Raw genomic sequence first — 17,927 nt, 5'->3', positions numbered from 1 at the left:
CCTCTGTCTGCCCCCTCCTGCATCCTGCCGGTGGTTCCCACCGAGTTGTGCAGGATGGGTGTCTGAGGTTTGGAGAGGGACTTGTCCAGGGCCACGAGACAGGGAGGAGTGGGGAGGACCCAGGCCACTGCTTTTTCCTCTGCACCTTTGTGGGGTTTCTCAGGGCCCGCCCCACCTGGCCGTCCTTCAGGGGCAACCAGATCTCTTGCTGTGAGGGGCTCGTGTCACCAGGAGGGCCCTCGGTCGCCAGGCCCTGGGCTCTGCTGGAAAGGCCTCTTCTCTGAGCCGCTGTCCCCTCCTGCTCTGCCCGGCAGGTCCAGGTGCTGCTGTACTTCCTGCAGCTGGAGGCCATTCCTGCCCCAGACAGCAAGAGACAGAGCATCCTCTTCTCCACCGAAGTCTAAAGGCCCAACTCCACCTCCAAGATGCCGGCAGAACGGCCTGGGAACCTCCTAGGGAAACGGGCAATCCACAGAGCGGGAACCGAACCTTCTAGAGGAGTCGTTAGGCCACCCCCCAGGGCCAGGCTGCTGCCAAGAGACAACTACCCAAGGCAAAAGGCCAAGGGGCCTGGACAGTTCCAGGCCCCCCTCCAGTGGGGCCTGAGAACCCTGGGCTGGCCTCAGACTGTGGTTTTCTACGCCACCACCAGAGGGCGCCCCAAGCCAGCCCTCGTGTCTCCGGTCACGGGCCTGGGCGGGACCAGGCAAAGGGAGTGGTTTTTACGAATTTAACTTATGAGAGTTCAAAGATTTCTACTGGATCACCTGTCGAGATGCACCCTCTCCAGGGAGAAGGGAACAGGAGCAGATTCCCTCGGTATCGTGTCTTGAATAAATACTGCTGCTGCTTCGTGCCCAGGGGCCAGGCCCTGTCCAGCGTGGGTGGGGGCGTTTCGATTTCCCAGACTTAGAAATTCGACTCCTGTTTGTAACAGGGTTTGAAAAGCTAAATCTACACTGTGTAGTGCTTGACCCCTTTCACCTCCTTTCTTCTTTCTTTCTAGAAGAATTTGTGCAGAAATGGATCTTCTTCCTGTTCTATCCTGTTGCTTTGTTTTTGCTGATCACGTGCCCCTCGGAAGGCAGCTCCCTGCGGAGCTGCGTAACGTCCAGGACCGGGCACCAGGGGAGGGAGGCCCAGGCTGCGCACTTTATGGCTGGTTGTCTAGGGAGAGTGATCCTGTTCACCATCCCGACTGCCCCGCCGGGCACGCACTCTCCTCATCAGCTCAGAAAGGCCTTGATCTCTGGCCTCCTCCAGCCTGTGGCCCATCTGCCCCCAAATCTCCCTTCCCCTAATCGTGTCCCGCCGCCCCACCCCCCCCGCCCCACCCCGATCGCTTCATTCCTCGCTCTTTGCTACACACACTCAGCAAACTTTTGTAAAGCTTTCCTCTGGGCGGCGGCAGCTTACCAACAGCTTGTTTTAAACTTTGATCTGAATAGCCTTTTGATACTTGAATATTTTTAAGTTTTATACATAGTTTCTAATTTTTTTCCTAACAGATTCAGATTCCTAATAAGATGTTAGAATGTACTCTGTGGACAATCTGTGTCCCAGCGGCATCTCGTCTTCCTCTGAGCGCCAGCTCTGTTTCCATCAGGAGCCACTTCTGAAGTCTTCTGAGCATCTGGAATTGGGGGGCGGGGATTAGGAACAGGCTGGGCCGAGGGTAGGGGCTCCCATCCCGAAGCAGGTGGAGAGACAGAGCCCCCCATGCTCCACACACCTGTGCGGAAGCCAGGATGTGCCTGGTAACCCTCCTGACCATCTGACTTGGAGGAAAGAGAACTGGGGAAACCACTAAGTATTTTGAAGAAAAAAGTCTGTGAAGAATTGCATCACTTTTTTTAAAAAAGGGATGGGGGCGAGGAGAGAAGAAACTTCCATGCTGGACTTGCAGGAAGAGAGGATGTAGCTGAACCGGAGGAGGGAAGTGGTGGCATGACTCAGGAAAAGGCGTTTGCTTGTCACGCGATTAGACCAGTAACAGGTGGCACTGTCCAGGACCCTTCCCGTGTCCCTGGCGGGGTGGGAAGGCTCAGCTGGTGTGTCAGCGGGCAGCTCCTGCCCAAGGTCGTGGCACACGGGGCCACGTGCCCCCCCCCCACTCTACCCTCTGCTCGCGGACCTGCCGAGGCAGGGACGGAAAAAGAAGTCACTCGAAGGTCTTAAGTCTGCATATTGTATTTATTTAGTTGTACTTTTTTCTCGTGAGGAGAGCAGACCCACCGTTTTAAAGCAGTGCTGCTCTCCTGGGGGATGAGGGCGGGGAGCAGGGTCCTCTGTGCTTTGCATGTCTCTGGGATCCATGGGTTTCCCAGGCCTCCAGTCCCTGGCCTCTTCTGGCCTGGCTTCCCATCCCCGTCTGGCTCTGCAGGGGAAACACACTTTACTTAGAAAAGCTAGACCTGGCCCCGGTTTCTTTTTCCCTGGAGTCTCATGATTTGCGTCTGTCGCATTGAAACTGGAAAGCAATCTCTCAGTGTCTGTGCCAATTTTCGTTCCCTCCCCCCATCTCCTTCCTCTGTTTGCTTTTTATTTATGTAGGATGCGTGGTGTTTAGTGATGGAATGACCACTCTTTCTTGTTCAGCTGTCCGAGCACTCCTTTGCCGAGCCTCAGTGGTGGCGGTCGCTTTGGGTCGCTGGGCGCCCCTGTCGTCCGTCTGACACTCAGGCCTGAGGGTCGGCAAAGCCGGTGGGCAGGTGATTGCCTGGAGGCCAGACATGACCTTCCACAAGGCTCAGCCGCTGGACTTGGCAACGAGAAGTGATGCCTCGCCGTCTGGGCCCTAGGTCTGGGTCTGGAGCCTGAGCAGAGGGCAGCCCAGCCTCGGGCTGCGGGTGGCAGGCAGTCTCTCCACAGCCGCATGTCTGAGTTTGAGCTCGGCCGTGTCTGTACCACCACAGGGGAAAGGAAAGCTGCCACTTTCATTAAAGTTCCCCGAGACGACTTGTGTCAGTGGTGATGGCTGCAGTAGAAATAAACACCGTGATCAGAGCCTCTGGGAGCATCCCCGGAGCCACTGGGTTGGGGCTGAGGGTGGGCATTGGAGCTGGAAGAAGCAGCAGGTGGAGTGGAGAGGTGGGTGTCAAGGAGGCCTCCCTGAGGGTAGTGGGCACTGCTGGGGACAGGCCAGGCCCAGGGCGCCCACTTGCCCACAGGCAGTCGCCCCGCTGAGCATGGGGCCGTCTGGTTTGGGACGAACGGCAGAGGGGACACCAGCCGTGCCAAGCCCGGGGGCAGGGAGGGCTCCAGCCCCACAGAGCCTAGCCCTGCACGAGCCCCTCAGCCTCTGTGGTTTCCGGTGATGCTGCCAGGTGCAGCCTTTCTGTTGCCAGCAGACGGGACATGGGTCACTCTTAGCCGTCACCAGCCTTGCCCACAGAAAAAGCCACCCAGCTTACAGGGAAGCCACGCCCAGGTGGAGAGGGGTGTGCAAGGTGGGCTCTGCTGGTGCAGCTTGGGACGAGCTGGGGCCACACCCACTCGGACCCCTATTGCAGTGCTCGGTGCCTGTCAGCCATCACCCCGAGGCTCCCCCAGGGTCTTCATGTACACCATGCCATCTGCCCACCTGACACCTGCTGATAAGGAAAGGGCTGCCACTGGCCCTCCTCCAAGTATTTGGCCCCTAAAAGGCTACTTAGTTCTCTCTATCCCTACCTTCCGATTTGAAAATCTGTTCTAAAAAAAGAAAAAGCCCCATTGCATCTCTCTTACTAGGAGTTGATTTTGGGGGCAAGCTGACTGTCGTCATGTTCCTGAGAGCAGGTGCTGTGTCCAGCCAAGCCCAGGCCAGTGGCATGGCCCAGGGAGCAAGACCATTCACTGCTATGGAATTTGAGGTCTTACACCTCAAAGACCCTCAGAGGCCTCTTAATCCAATCCCTTTACTTGGTAGGTGGGTAAACAGGTGCGCGAAGGCCTCCCCACACACCCGGTGTCCCAGAGTTGGTTGAAGAACAGAGGCTGGGAACTTTGTGTCTTGATCCCTATAGGCTGGCTCACTTTCTGCTGGACTGGACATGGCCAGCTGAGCAGGCCCTGTGCCGAGGCCCAGCGTCACACACATACCCTGGGCAGATAAAGGAGGGCAGGATTTTGTGTAGAAATCTCAGAAGAGCTTGTATACCCGCCCCCCCCAAAAAAGGATGCCCCAGTTGCCTTAAACGGAAGCATTTCCATGATGAAGCTAATGGTGGGCTGTCACAAACGGCTCCGGAAAAATAAACAGAAAAAGTGAGGGGGCGACAGACACACCAGCTCTTGAAGAGGCCCAAATGGCCTCCCAGAGCAGCTGCCATGGGTCAATGGGCAGGATCGGGCCTGAGGGTCACCTCTGGGTGAGGGAGCTGTCAGACCAGGGGAGAGAGCCCTGCGTCACCACAGCTCTCCCAGGGTGGGAAGCCAGACAGGGCATGACAAACAGGCAGCCACGTAAACGGTTTCCTGGAAGATGGAGCCCTGGTGCGTCTCAGATGTGTCTAGGTTGGGAAGGAAACCAGCTGCTTGGGGGACTGAGGCTGCTCCTCTGCATGTCGCCAAATGAGATGCACCAAGTGCCCGGCCGGACCTCATAGGCCACGTGTCCCAAGACAGGCCTTCTCAGGGCCTCTCTGGCCAGTTCCGCCAAGTCACCAAGGGCTCAGTCCACACACCGACTCCTTTCCGTTCCCCTCCTGTGGGTGGAACCGGGCGACCTGACCACAAACTCTCCCTTGGGGTTCTCAGTCACTTGGTGGAAACGAGCCCAGCAGCTGGGGATGGGGAGGTTCAAAGGGGATTCTGGCCAAGAAAGGGGCCTGAGGAGCATGGTCTACATGGGCTCAGGTCCTGAGCCACTGCCAGCTGAGCAGCCCCGGGAAGAGGGGGCACCAGGATGGTGGCCGCCCCAGACGTGGGGCTTCCCCGGGGCTCGAGGGCTTGAATGACCCCTGGGCGTGGGCCTCCCAAACCCAAGGCCTGGCCCCAGGGCCAGCGTGGGAAACCGGGACCCATGCAGAGGGAAACAGATGCTGCAGCTGCTTGTTTAAATAAAACCACCACTTAAAAACTGCCTTGCTGGGTGGCACTGCCCTGGTTCCCTCTGGGGCTCCCCAGCCCCCATAAGCCCAGCCTCCCCACTGTCGCTGGGCCAGAAGGAGGGAGAAGCAATGGGGAGAGGGGAATGGCTGCTGTTTCTTCTATTTTCTGAAAATAACGTTTCCAGTGTCGGGGTGGCGATCAGAAGTTAGTTGGAACAGGCTACGGCATCTGTGACTTTTGTCTGTGTTCTTCATTAGATAAGCACTCCTGATCTGCATTTTCCAAGCAGGGCCCTTTCATCTGGTGACGGCCAGGAAGAGACTCCTGGGACTACTGGTCAGTGGGCAGCGGCTGCAGGAGCCTGTCCACCCTGGCAGGCTGGCCTCTAGCCTCTGAGTCTCTAGCCCAGCCAAGCCATGTCATGCTAACCCCGCCTCCAGGTGGTGCCATGCTGGGTACTAGAGGGTGGTAAATTCCTCTTCCACCAGCTGGCGTTGTCCACACCCTCCCTGTGCGCCTTTCTGGCCCCCAGGGTTTTCTAGACTCCACTGCTCCATGGTAGTTATGAACTGAATTGTGTCCCCCAGATTCACATGTTGAAGCCCTAACACCCAGCGTGACCGTGTTCAGAGATTACCTTTAGGAAGGTAATTAAGGTTAAATGAGGTCATAAGGGTGGAGCCCTAATCTGATATGACTGGTGGCCTTATAAGAAGGGGAAGAGAGGGACTTCCCTGGTGGCCCAGTGGTTAGGACTGTGCGCTTTCACTGCCGAGGGCCCTGGGTCGGGGAACTAAGATCCCACAAGCCACACAGCACGGCTGAAAAATAAAAAGGAAGAGCCACCAGAGATCTCTCTCCACTTCTCACAGAGGAAAGGCCGTATGAGGACACGGAGAGAAGGGGCTCAGCTGCAGTAGAGGCCTCAGGAGGAACCAACCCGGATGGCACATTGACCTTGAGAAAAATCAATGTCTGTTTAAGCCCCTGGTCTGTGATTTATTGTTATGGCGGCCTGAGTCCACTCATACAGTGGCCTTTGGTTATTCTGACCCCTGGATGTGGAGCCAAGCGTGGAACTCGAGTCCTCCCCATGCTGCTCCGGGTTAACGACCCTCTTAAAGGGTCCCAGGGTGGTTGACTGATCACACCGAGGGCAGGGGGCTATCACCCTCCTTGTCCGGGCCACACCAGTGAACCTCATGGATGAGCACATTCTGGGGGACGGAGGCTGCTCCTCTGCGTGTCCCCAGATGAGATGCACCAAGTGCCCGGCTGGACCTCACAGGCCACACGTCCCAAGACAGGCCTTCTCAGGGCCTCTGGCCAGTTCAGCCAGGTCACCAAGGGCTCAGTCTGCACACCAACTCCTTTCCATCCCCCTCCTCCTCCTCCTCCTCAAGTCAACTGGAATCTCTTCCAGTTCACACTTGGCCCGTGGCTCCTCTGGCGACCCAACCACAGCCACCGCCTGGGTGCTGGCCAAAAAAAGAAAGGTGGGGGGCTGTGAGTCCTGAAGATGATTCTTGATTCTCAAAGAGGAGACATGGGCATGTTTGGAGCCTTGGGATGTGTGCAGGATTCTCGGGAGACTAGTTTGCAAGGGGGGGCACCAGCGGCTGAGGGAGAAGGCCCAGGGTCCAGAGGCCAAGGCTTGGGCAACTCATGCAGCTCCCAGAGCCTCACCTGTAATTTTTTTTTTTGGCTGCGCTGCACAGCTTGTGGGATCTAGTTCCCCGACCAGGGATTGAACCCGGCCAGGCCCACAGCAGTGAAAGCGCGAGATTGCCAGGGAACTCCCTCCTCACCTGTAAAATGGGGACTTGCTCACTCTGACACTGGGAAGGGGCACACACAGGCTGAGGAGCGCTAGTTAAGCCTCAGGCACATTTGGGCGGAATCCCTTTATCCAGCTCATCATCCCTTGTCTTCCGTGTCCCCACCACGATATGCCGTTGTTTCCTGAGGGCCCCATGGGGTTGAACCAGGAGGCTGCACAAGGGTGACTGCTTTCTGTGGTTGGGGACCTAGAGTTGAGAGATGACAGAGGAAGCATTTCCAGAGCCCTTGCCACATGCCAGGCCCTGCCCTTGGGACGCTTACAGTCTCTGGGGCCATAGGCATTACTGTTTACTAGCCGTGTGATTGCCGTGTGCAGAGAAGCACGGTGTCCAGGGGGGCACTTATTGGGGTGGGGACCTATTATTTAGTTCCCCAGCATCCCTGACCGGTGTGGGAGAATTGCCATTGTTCACAAAAGAACTGGAAGTACAGAGAATTCGAGGGCCCTACTCGAGGTCACACAGCTGTCCCGGCCAGAGTTTGGGCTCAAGTCCAGAGACCAGCAGACCTGGTACATGGGTCCCCTTCTTGCTGGCATCAGTTTCTCTGACTGTGAAACAAGAGGGTTTCATGATCTCTGATCTCTGTGGGCTGTGAGGAAGGGGGGACACCTGTCCTGTGTTGGTGTCCTTTCTGTGTCTCTTCTGGATCACCTGCAAGCCAGATGGGCATCCCAAGGAGTCTCCTGGGGTTCAGACCATGGCTGCTGGGTACCTGAGTCCCTCTCAGGGTGAGCAGCCCATCTCTGTCTGCAGACACATCTTTGCTCAGCTGACAGCTGAACTTCTCCTGGGACTCGGCGCACCCCTGGCTCCAAGAGAGGCATGTCAAGAATCCCAAGCTGATGTCCTGGCACTCAGAGCTGATGACTTGCTAACGGCTGGGGACAGTTGTTTTCTGATTAAAACTTGGCCTGCGGACCCTGCCTGTTTGGCTCCTCCAGCTGTGGTGCAGACAGAGCAGCTGGGCCCGAGTGGAACAGTCAGTGTCGGGGGTGAGCGTCAGGGTGAGCTGAGGGGGTCACCAGGAAACCAGAGGCACAGAGCTCAAGGGGGTTCCGGGCTGCAGTGCTCCACCCATCTCAGTGGTGATGAGACCCCAGCACTGCAGGGTTGGCGGGGCCTGACCGGGGGGGAAGTGTCAGCCTCTGAGGCTGATCATCACAGTGTCCAAAATCCTGCCACTTGGTGGTTGTGGGCCGTGGAGGCTGGGCCCTGGGAAGGGCTACACAGTGATAAATGCTCTGAGCACCTCACCAGGTCCCTTCTTGCTCCTGGCCCGCAGCTGCCCAAATTGCCTGCTCTTTCTGCCCCTCCAGTCCTGACAAGCCGAGGAGAAGGGACCAAGGTGTGGTAAGGCTGATGGGACCACCCAGCGCTGAGGCCCAGCCACACACTGGGCTGAAGTCTGGACAGTTCCGTGCACCCCACCCTCTGATCCGTGTCCTCTCCTCTGACCCCATCGCCATGCCAGGCCTCCAGCCTCCCCAGGTCTCGACTCTCAGGGTCAGCCTCCCCATCCTGCATGTGCCACGAGGGCCGTCTTCCTAAAGAAGATCTCACAGCATGTCACTTCCCTGTCCTAAAGCTGCAGTGACCGGCCCCTGTCCACATTATAGAAGCCCAATTCCGAGGTCTAGTGGGGGAGGCGCTCTCTGCCTCAAATCCTCCTCAAATGCCACCTCCTCCCAGAATCATGCTGATCCCTCCGGGACACTTTAGCAGCATCTCACCTGATTTAGGACCAGGTTACACTGCTGTCCCAGGCAGAGAAGGCTCTCAGAGCCTAGGGACCTGGTCAAAACCATCTTTGTACCCTCTCCCACCCACCCACCCACCCAACCCTGCACAGGTGCGGTTCAGCAGACCTGGTTCCTACTCAGGAAGTGTCAGCAGCCTCCTGCTTGGTGGAAAATGGCGCTTTTGCTTTGGAATTTCAATGGCAGAAAATCTAGGTTAGTAGTTTTGGTTCATTAAAAGTACTTCGCTGTGTATAAAGACGTTCATAGGAACTTTATTCCTAATGTTAAAGGGTAATGTTTTAAAAAGGTAAAATCATGACTCTTATACAAATATAAAATAAACATATATCAAAGAGTTTACTTAACTCATTCATTAAATGAGGGAACCAGTAAGATGTTACCATCAGTTCAAAGGAGAACTCCAAGGTCAGACACATATATAGAACAGAAATATTGAAATGAACTTGGAGGCAAAACTGGTTCTTCCACTGTGGGGGAGGGTTGTCCCTGGACAAGAATTATTTGCGTTGCTGTCAATTTTCTACAATATTGCAAAAGAGCTCAAAGACAATATAAGGCCCAAAGCCCCCACAGAATCAGAATCAGATAACCTAGAAGGGTGTGTACCAAGGATGCCTATAGCTTCCCACTGGAGACTCCAGGAATCTTTTTTTGCTTAATCCAATTTTCATTCCACAAATAGCTCACAACTGGAGACAACCCAAATGTCCATCAATAGAATGGATAAACCATGGAATGGTAAATTCATACAGTGCTATACTACACAGCAACCAAAATGATATTCATTTTGCATGCCACAGACGCATGCAACAAGATGGATGAATCTCACAGAATTCATGTTGCGTGAAAGAGGGTAGACACAAAAAGATACTTGCTGTAGGCTGAATAATGCCCCCTAAAGATATCCAGTCTTTCCCTGGGACCTATAAATGTTACCTTATTTGGAAAAAGGGTCTTTGCAGATGTGATAAATTAAGGATCATGAGATGGGGGGTTATCCTGGATTATCCAGGTGGGCCCTAAACGCCATCATGAGTGTCCTTATATAAGAGTCAAAGGGGGATTTCACACAAACACAGAGAAGGCCATAGACCAAGGCAGAGATCGGAATGATGCAGCCACAAGCAGAGGAACATCAAGAAATGCAGGCAGCTGGCAGAAGGTAGAAGAGGCAAGGGATGGATCCTCCCCCAGGGCCTTCTGAGGAGACTCAGAGATGCTGACACCTAGATGTTGGACTTCCAGCCTCTAGAGCTGTGAGATGATACATTTCTTTTGGTTTAAGCCACCAAGGTTGTGGTAATTTGTTACAGCAGCCCTAGGAAATCAATACAATACAATTCCATTTATTTAAAGTTCAAAATCAGCCCATATTCATCCTGAGTTAGATGTCAGAATGTGGTTACATTTGGGGAGGATGTAGTGTTGGCAGGGGAGAGGAGGTACTTGGCAAACTGCTCAAGTTCTTTTTCTTTTTTCTTTTCTACCATTTTATTTGTTTTTCCTGTATCAATATCTTTAAACTATTGTAGTTTTATAATTTGTCTGGACAGCTAGAAGATGGAATCCGAATTGTACTACTACTTTCTTTCCTCCTCCTCCTTTTCCCCCTTCTTTCACATTTCTTGTACTCTTCCTTCTTTCTTTTCTTTTTATGTTACTTTTTAAAATTTATTCATTTTATTTACTTATTTTTGTCTGCATTGTGTCTTCGTTGCTACGGGTGGGCTTCTCATTGTGGTAGCGCACAGGCTCAGCTGCTCCACGGCATGTGGGATCTTCCCGGACCAGGGCTTGAACCCATGTCCCCTGCATTGGCAGGCGGATTCTTAACCACTGTGCCACCAAGGAAGTCCCTCAAGTTCTTTTTCTTGACCTTCACTTTTTGTATTTCATTGAGTTGTATATTTATTTTGTGCACTTTAATATAAAAAAAGTATCTCTTGTCCTCCATGCAGTTCTTACAGGGCTGGCGTGAAGATCTAAATGATGTTGAGTCCTGTTTGAACTGTAAATGCTGAAACAGATGCAACATGAATGCCCTTCACAGTCACCAGGTGTTTACTGGGTGCTGGGCATCATGCTAAGCTCCCTTCATGCCTTATCCCACTTAATCCCCCCAACCCATAACAGCTCCCATTTTGTAGATGAAGAAACTGAAATGCAAAGACAAATGGTTAGTAAGTGATGAAGCCCGGATTCAAACCCAGGCTGTCTGGTGATGAGGACCATGACCTAAGTCCTACACAAATGTTGAATGATTGATTATCTCCAGACTATTAAACCATCATGGCTATTCCGGTTTTAAAAAGAAAGGTACAGATCATTATGTATAGTAGACTACCATTTGTGTTAAAAAAAAAAAAAAAGAAGCAAAAAGAACCAATCTGCTTATTTTGGATATTTGTTTATATTCAAAAAATATTTTTATCAAGAAACTGAATACATTTAGTTGCAGCTGGGAAGAGGAACTACAGCAATGGAGACGGGGTTGAGAAGGTGCTTTCTGAATTTTGAAGTATGTAAATGTATTAGAAATTTATTCAGAAACAAAAAGAAACAATGATTATAACAAAAACCATCAGAGAATTACATGAACAACGTTATGCCAATGATTTGGAAAACATTAACAAGACACTTTCCTGCAAAAATATAACTCAGTAAAAATGACACAGGAAGAAAACGAAATTCTGTCTAGACTTAGGACCAATAAAGAAATGTTGGGGCTTCGCTCGTGGCGCAGTGGTTAAGAACCCGCCTGCCAATGCAGGGGACACGGGTTCCAGCCCAGGTCCAGGAAGATCCCACGTGCCACGGAGCAACTAAGCCTGTGCGCTACAACTACTGAGCCTGTTCTCTAGAGCCTGCGAGCCACAACTACTGAGCCCACGTGCCACAACTACTAAAGCTCGCGCACCTAGAGCCCATGCTCCACAAGAGAAGCCACCGCAATGAGAAGCCCACGCACTGCAATGAAGAGTAGCCCCCACTCGCCACAACTAGAGAAAGCCCGCGCGGGGCAACGAAGACCAAATGCAGACAGAAATTAATTAATTAATTAATTTTAAAAAAAAGTTGTGCTTTTTTTAAAACCTGCATCCTATCTCCCCCAAAATCTCCGGGGAGTACCGGGAGGGCAGGGCTTGTGTGTTTTCCCACCACTGTCTAGCTCAAGCCCAGCGCCGTCCTTGGCACGCTATAGATACGTCCCTGAATGTTGGACCTCTTGGCTAAGCCGAGCATGAACGGTGGACCTCTGGGCGAAGCCGAGCCTTTGGGATGATGGAGCGTGAACACATCACTCGGCAGCGCCCAGTGCATCCTCCAGGAGCATCCGCCAGCCAGAGCTCGAGCAGGAAGCCTGACGCACGCGCACTGCCTGCCTGAGGACTTTCTATGGCCTGCCGGATGGTACGGCGCCTGCGCGATCCAGAGCCGGGAGGGACGCGAGCCGAGTGGGCTGTGCTGTAGACGCCTGCGCGGCGGCGGATGTGGGCGGGGCATGCTCCGCGCCTGCGCAGTCTTCGGCGGCCGTGTGGGACGGACAAGGGGCGGGCTGGGGGCGTGGGCCGCGAGGGAGGCTGGGCGGGCCGGGCGAACGGCGCCGCGGGGTTGGCTGCTGCCCTGAGGCCGGACTCAACGGATTCGGGCCGCGCCACCGGGCGAGCTCGCCGCCCGGCCCCAGCCCGGAGCCAGCGAGCAAGCGAGGCGGCGCCGCGCGGTAAGAGCCGGGGCCGGGTGCCCTGAGTGTGCGCGGCTGGAGCGTCCCTCTCCTCAGCGCCGCCCGCGCGGCCAGGCCCCGGCGGCCCCGCAGAACCCGGCGGCCCGCGCCTGCGCCGTCCCCTCCCGGACCCCCCCGCCCGGCGCGCGCCTGCGCCATCCCCTCGCGGGCCCCCGGGCAGCCCAAGCCGCGATCTCGGCCGGCGGGCGTCCCGGCTGCTTGGGGCCCGGCTGGTTCTGCGGCCGCGCCCACCGGTCTCCTCTCCTCGCGCCCCAGGAGAGGCTGGGGCCGCCGCCCCATAGCCCCTGGCCCCCAGTCCTTTAGTCCCCGGCCTCCATCCCCGGGCCCGAGGACGCGGCGGGCGGCCGACCCGGGCCTCCTGCGGGCTCTGCTTCCGCCGGGCCGCGCCCCCCCCCCCCGCGCCCAGCTCCGCCGGCAGGGTCAGCCCGGAGCAGGAGGAGTATCCTTTTTTCTCCAGACCTGGTTAATTGCATCAGGTTGGATGTGAATAATCTTGTGTTCTGCCGAGGAAATTCTGCCTTTCCCGCAGTGTGGTCATTGTATGGCTTCAGTGGTTACGTTTAAGACATCAGCGTTCGTTTCTGGGCAGCTCCGCTGGAGATGGCTGGAAAAGAAATCAGTTTCCACTCAGTTTTGGCCCATTTACAAAACCAAGTAACTCCTGTGATCATTCAAGCGCAGAGAATCTTGATTCGTTAATGCCCTTGGTAATTCGCCGGCAAGCACGGGAGGACCCAGGGAAAATTCCCATAAATTTGCCGTCCTGTATTGATCACAGGGGGAAATGTCTGTTGTATTAAAAAAAAAAAAATCATCTTAAGCCACTGATAATGTTTTGTAAGTTTGCAACAGATGGAAGAGACTAAAAAATGTTTGCTGTCACCCCGGGGGCTGCATCTTGAGATGAAATCAGAGCCTGGGGCTTGGTAGATACCAGCAGACATCACTATAATATGGGTAGGTTATCAAATAGACACATCGATGCAGAAGGGTAAGGAGAAGTAGGGTATTGACCTAGGTAAGGTTTTTTTCTATAAAGAGATAGCTGATCCAGTAATTTTTTTCTCTTGAAAGATGTCTCCTTTTCTCCTTTGAATGAGTGTACTCCAAGCATCTTGAGATAGCTGGAGAATGCTTTTTAATTACCTGTGCATACTCTACGTATGTAGGGATTTTCTTGACATTCATTTTCAGTAAGAAAGTGAGGGGTTCCCTGGTGGCGCAGTGGTTAAGAATCTGCCTGCCAATGCAGGGGACATGGGTTCGAGCTCTGGTCCGGGAAGATCCCACATGCCGCAGAGCAGCTAAGCCCTTGTGCCACAACTACTGAGCCTGTGCTCTAGAGCCCGCGAGCCACAACTACTGAAGCCGGTGCACCTAGATCCCGTGCTCTGCAACAAGAGAAGCCACCACAGTGAGAAGCCTGCGTACCACAACTAGAGAAAGCCCACGCGCAGCAACGAAGACCCAACACAGCCAAAAATAAATAAATAAAATAAATAAATTTTTTTAAAAAAGAAAAGAAAGTGAATATTGTGCCATAGAAAAGCTTTATCACTCTGCACCTTGTCAACAGTCCAGATATCTAAGTGTGCAGTTCAGCATCATAGTGAGTGGGAAGTGATTATAGCAGTTTTGGTTAAGGTGAGGTTTGTATCAAAATTTCTGTTTTAAGCTTGAACTTTTGGGGTTGTGTATCTGCAGTGTGTCCTCTTGAGACGGGATTTCTCTGAAGCAGAGGTTCTCTTTATAACTGACTGCATAAAGTACATCTTATATTTTAGATGACTCAGATGATAATATTGCTTTGGTTCAAAATTATTAAGGATGGGTTTTCATAATACATTAAGATTTGCTGTATGACCATATACATATTTAAATCACATGGCTAACTTGTACATAGTCATTACGCAAACTCTCCACCTCAGTAGAGGAACAGTGGCAGGGTGTCAGTAGGTGAGTTAAATTCTCTTGGCTTTATGGCTTTGAGCAAGTTGGTTTTCCTTTCTGGGCTTAATTTCCCCATCTGTAAAGTGTGGGGTTTGGGGGTGGAGATGGAAAGGAGCTTGAGTTGCCAATTTTAATGTTTAATGGATCTTTGCCTACTTAGTCCTCTTCAGCCAGGGGTAGAACTGGGCCTTCTCACCAGTTCCATGACATTGTGGTCCCTTGTCAAAGACCAGGTGGTGTTGTAAAGCTGGTGAGAACCAATCTCGGAGACTCTTGGTCAGACCCCTGAAATGAACTGTTGAGTGGGCTTCAGAGTATTAAGAAAAACGAGGACAATATGGGGAGTTTTTCATAAAACTAAATTTATTCAACTAGGACTTCCCTTTCTAAAAAATGTCATTTTCTTGATATTAAAATTAAAGCATCTTCTGTGACATGATGGTGGTAGTAAATGGTGGTAAATGAGATTGTAATAAATGGCAACTACAGGTTGGTTTTCTTATCACAATAAGGTATTTTTAGAAATAAAGAGAACGTAGAATCTATTGTTTTGCTGTTGTTGTAAGGGGGTTTAGTGAAAAAGTTCCTGGGGCTTTTGCTGCTGAGAAGATTAAAATATAGATTACTTTTTAAGAGTAAATATGAGTTATTTTGTGGTCATTTGTCCCAATCCACAGGCAACTAAGAAGGCTCTGTTGAATTTGCTTGGTATTAAAGATAACTTCTGATCATCCTTTCCTACCAGATATAAAATGTCAGGATATTTTTGTGTGTGTATAAGCCTAGGCAGGGAAATTCCTCCTGGTGGTTGGAATTGTTAGTATTGAATAGACTGGCTGCTGAGGTAAAGAACCCCTGTGGGGATTCTCTGTCAGCTCCGAAACCTTTTAGTATTGTGGCCCCAGTCTTTTGCTGTGAAACACCATGACCGTCAAGAAATTAGGCTTACAGATTATATTTCAGATACGCTGAGGGGAGAAGTGGCTGTCCAGCACCCTGTCCGGTTCCAAAGTGAATGTAACAGATGACCATTGTGTCTGTGAAATCTTAAAAATTTTTAAAGATTTAAAAAATCTTACTAGATTTAGATTTAGAGTTATTGTAAATTTTCTTTTGTACTTACAAAACTACAATATATAATGTGTGACAAGCATACGTTTTAAAAGTGTCTCAAATTAAAATTAATAATGCAATCTGTAATTCTTCAAATACTCATGTTCACATTGGGAGGATTGACTGCTCTCACCCACCTGAGTTCTCCATTTTCAAAGGATAACATGGAAACTCTGTAAAGGACATTTGTCCAGAAGAAGAGAATGCAGATCGGTTAAATGTTTTTCCTGACCTTTTTGCACATCTTCATTGTAGTTCTTGTCTTTATTTTTTGGTTAAATCCTGAGGTTTGCCCCTGCCTTTCTTTCTAAAATGTTAATCTGTTCACGGTTACTGCCCTGCTCTCTGCACAATTTAAAATCCTTCAATGGCTCCCACTATCTTTACAATCAGATCTACCAATCCTTAGCTTGGTGTCACTGGGCTCAGGCTGCCATTCTCGTCCTGCCCCCACCTCCTTTTACGTGCTTCGTTGAGCTCTTGGTCCTTGGAGCTCTCTCCAGTCTCCTCTGCTGAAAAGCTTTTCTCTCACTTCATCCTTCAAAACTCAGCTCAGATAGGACCTGGCCTGAAAGGCATCCCTTATCCTGTCTCCTGCAGGCTTGTCCAGTACCCTGTCCAGTTAGGATTTGGCTCCCTGGTTTTGTCTGCTCTTCTCCACCAGCTGGGACACTGCAGTGCAGAGCGGGGTGCGTGTCGTTGCATCTGCTGGGTGAGTAGTTTGTCAGGCATGGGTCCTGAGGAAGTGGGTCACTTAGTCCCTGCCCCTGAGGAGCTTTTCACTCCAGGTCCACTTGGCCTTGCCACCCCTGAGACACCTCCCAGCCATGCACACCAACTTGCAAAGTCCATATAATTGTGTCTTAGTGTCTAATTAAAATCTAATTTCTTGATGGAGGAGACTCTGTCTGTGATGTCTGTTATATCACCTTTGTTCCAGGCTCTGGAAGGAATGTGCATTTGTTTCATGTTGTTTCCCTTTTTCCCCTTGTATACCTTCCATCTTGGTGGTGGTGGTTTTTGTTGTTGTTGTTTTTGGATGGTAAAGTTTTTTTGTTTTTTTTTTTTAATGTTTTTTTTTATTTATTTTATTTATTTATTTATTTTTTTTTTAGAAATTCACATTCTTATTGATTGATTGATTGATTGATTGCTGTGTTGGGTCTTCGTTTCTGTGCGAGGGCTTTCTCTAGTTGTGGCAAGTGGGGACCACTCTTCATCGCGGTGCGCGGGCCTCTCACTATCGCGGCCTCTCTCGTTGCGGAGCACAGGCTCCAGACGCGCAGGCTCAGTAATTTGTGGCTCACGGGCCCAGTTGCTCCGCGGCATGCGGGATCTTCCCAGACCAGGGCTCGAACCCGTGTCCCCTGCATTGGCAGGCAGATTCTCAACCACTGCGCCACCAGGGAAGCCCCGGATGGTAAAGTTTTAAGAGATGAAGATACTAAATTTCAAGTTCGTCTCTTGTGCATATAGCCCAGGGAAAACAGAAATGTTAAAGGGGAAAAATACTTTGTCTCTTGAAAAAAAAAAAAGCCCTGTATTACACTTCTTTTCAGAAGAACTGAGTTTGTACAAAAGGAAAAAAAAAAAGGACCCTGATTAAGCTTGGGAAAGAGGCAAAGAAACTGACGGCAGTGTTAGGATTTGTCAAGAAATACTTGTTAAAAATGAAAGTTGTCCCTTTCTTCCTCTCTCACTTCTCATGTTCTTGGGGAAAGTCCCAACTCAGCCATTTTCCAGGGGCACCTCGTCCCCTGGGAAGTCCTGAAGCAGTTTGTTGGGGCTGCTTTTTTCCAGAACAGTCACAACTGGACACTTTCTTCCGAGAGATGCCCCTGTCCTCCCATGTAGGAGACGCCAGTGTCCTGAGTCCCACTCCCTTCTTTCCCTGGAAGCGTCTCCTGGTCATGGTTTGTTCTACCCCACCAGGCCCAAGAGTTCTTGAGCAGGAGCTATTGAGTCTTCTCCTTGCACATTTTAAACCTTGGTGGGTTTGGATCAGTCTCCCCCAGCCTCCCGCCCCAACCCCCCAGCCCTGGCCTGGTGGCTTGCTGGACCTTAGTTCCCTGACCAGGGATTGACCCCAGGCTCCAGCAGTGAAAGCACCGAGTCTTAACCACTGGACCACCAGGGAAGTCCCTAGTTTATTCCACTTTTGGATATTATGAATAATGCTGCTGTGAACATTCATGTACAAGTTTTTGTGTGGACAGATGTTTTCTGTTCTCTTAGGTGTATACGTAGAAGTGGAATCACTGGGTCATATGATAGCAATGTTAAACTTTTTGAGGAACCACCAACTGTTTTTCAAAGCTGCCCCATCTTACAGTCCCTCCAGCAGTGTGTCAAGTTCTAAGTTCTCCACTTCCTGATCAATATATGGGTTTTCAGGGCATACTTTTTAAAACATGGGATATTTTTAGCACTTCTGCTTTTTGTTTTCCTCACTTAATACTTCTGGAAAGTCCATTAAATCAGCTG

General features: G+C 51.5%; 2 protein-coding genes across 9 annotated transcripts in view; both read left to right on the top strand.

Annotated features, from left to right (window-relative positions):
* Positions 1 to 2,597, top strand: part of BCR (BCR activator of RhoGEF and GTPase) — a 103,021-nt gene extending 100,424 nt beyond the window's left edge. For 2 of the 5 annotated variants that reach the window (XM_028162352.2, XM_028162351.2), the window contains exon 23: positions 1,509 to 2,597. In XM_028162352.2, coding sequence (XP_028018153.2) covers positions 1,509 to 1,619 — 111 coding nt within the window. In that variant the 3' untranslated portion in view covers positions 1,620 to 2,597. Of the gene's footprint in view, positions 1 to 314 lie in introns of all 5 variants that reach the window. The other 3 variants (XR_003621868.2, XM_028162354.2, XM_028162353.2) reach the window with 3 other exon arrangements.
* A 9,622-nt stretch (positions 2,598 to 12,219) lies between these two features.
* Positions 12,220 to 17,927, top strand: part of SPECC1L (sperm antigen with calponin homology and coiled-coil domains 1 like) — a 120,790-nt gene continuing 115,082 nt past the window's right edge. Inside the window, exons 1-2 of one of the 4 annotated variants that reach the window (XM_057526556.1) lie at positions 12,220 to 12,359; positions 16,044 to 16,155. The gene's annotated coding sequence lies outside the window, so the exon portion shown is untranslated. Of the gene's footprint in view, positions 12,360 to 16,043; positions 16,156 to 17,927 lie in introns of those variants that run through there. The other 3 variants (XM_057526558.1, XM_057526557.1, XM_007196333.2) reach the window with 3 other exon arrangements.

The sequence above is a fragment of the Balaenoptera acutorostrata genome, chromosome 13 (assembly GCF_949987535.1).
Source record: "Balaenoptera acutorostrata chromosome 13, mBalAcu1.1, whole genome shotgun sequence".
Lineage (NCBI taxonomy): Eukaryota > Metazoa > Chordata > Mammalia > Artiodactyla > Balaenopteridae > Balaenoptera > Balaenoptera acutorostrata.
This window is presented reverse-complemented; position numbering and strand designations above follow the sequence as displayed.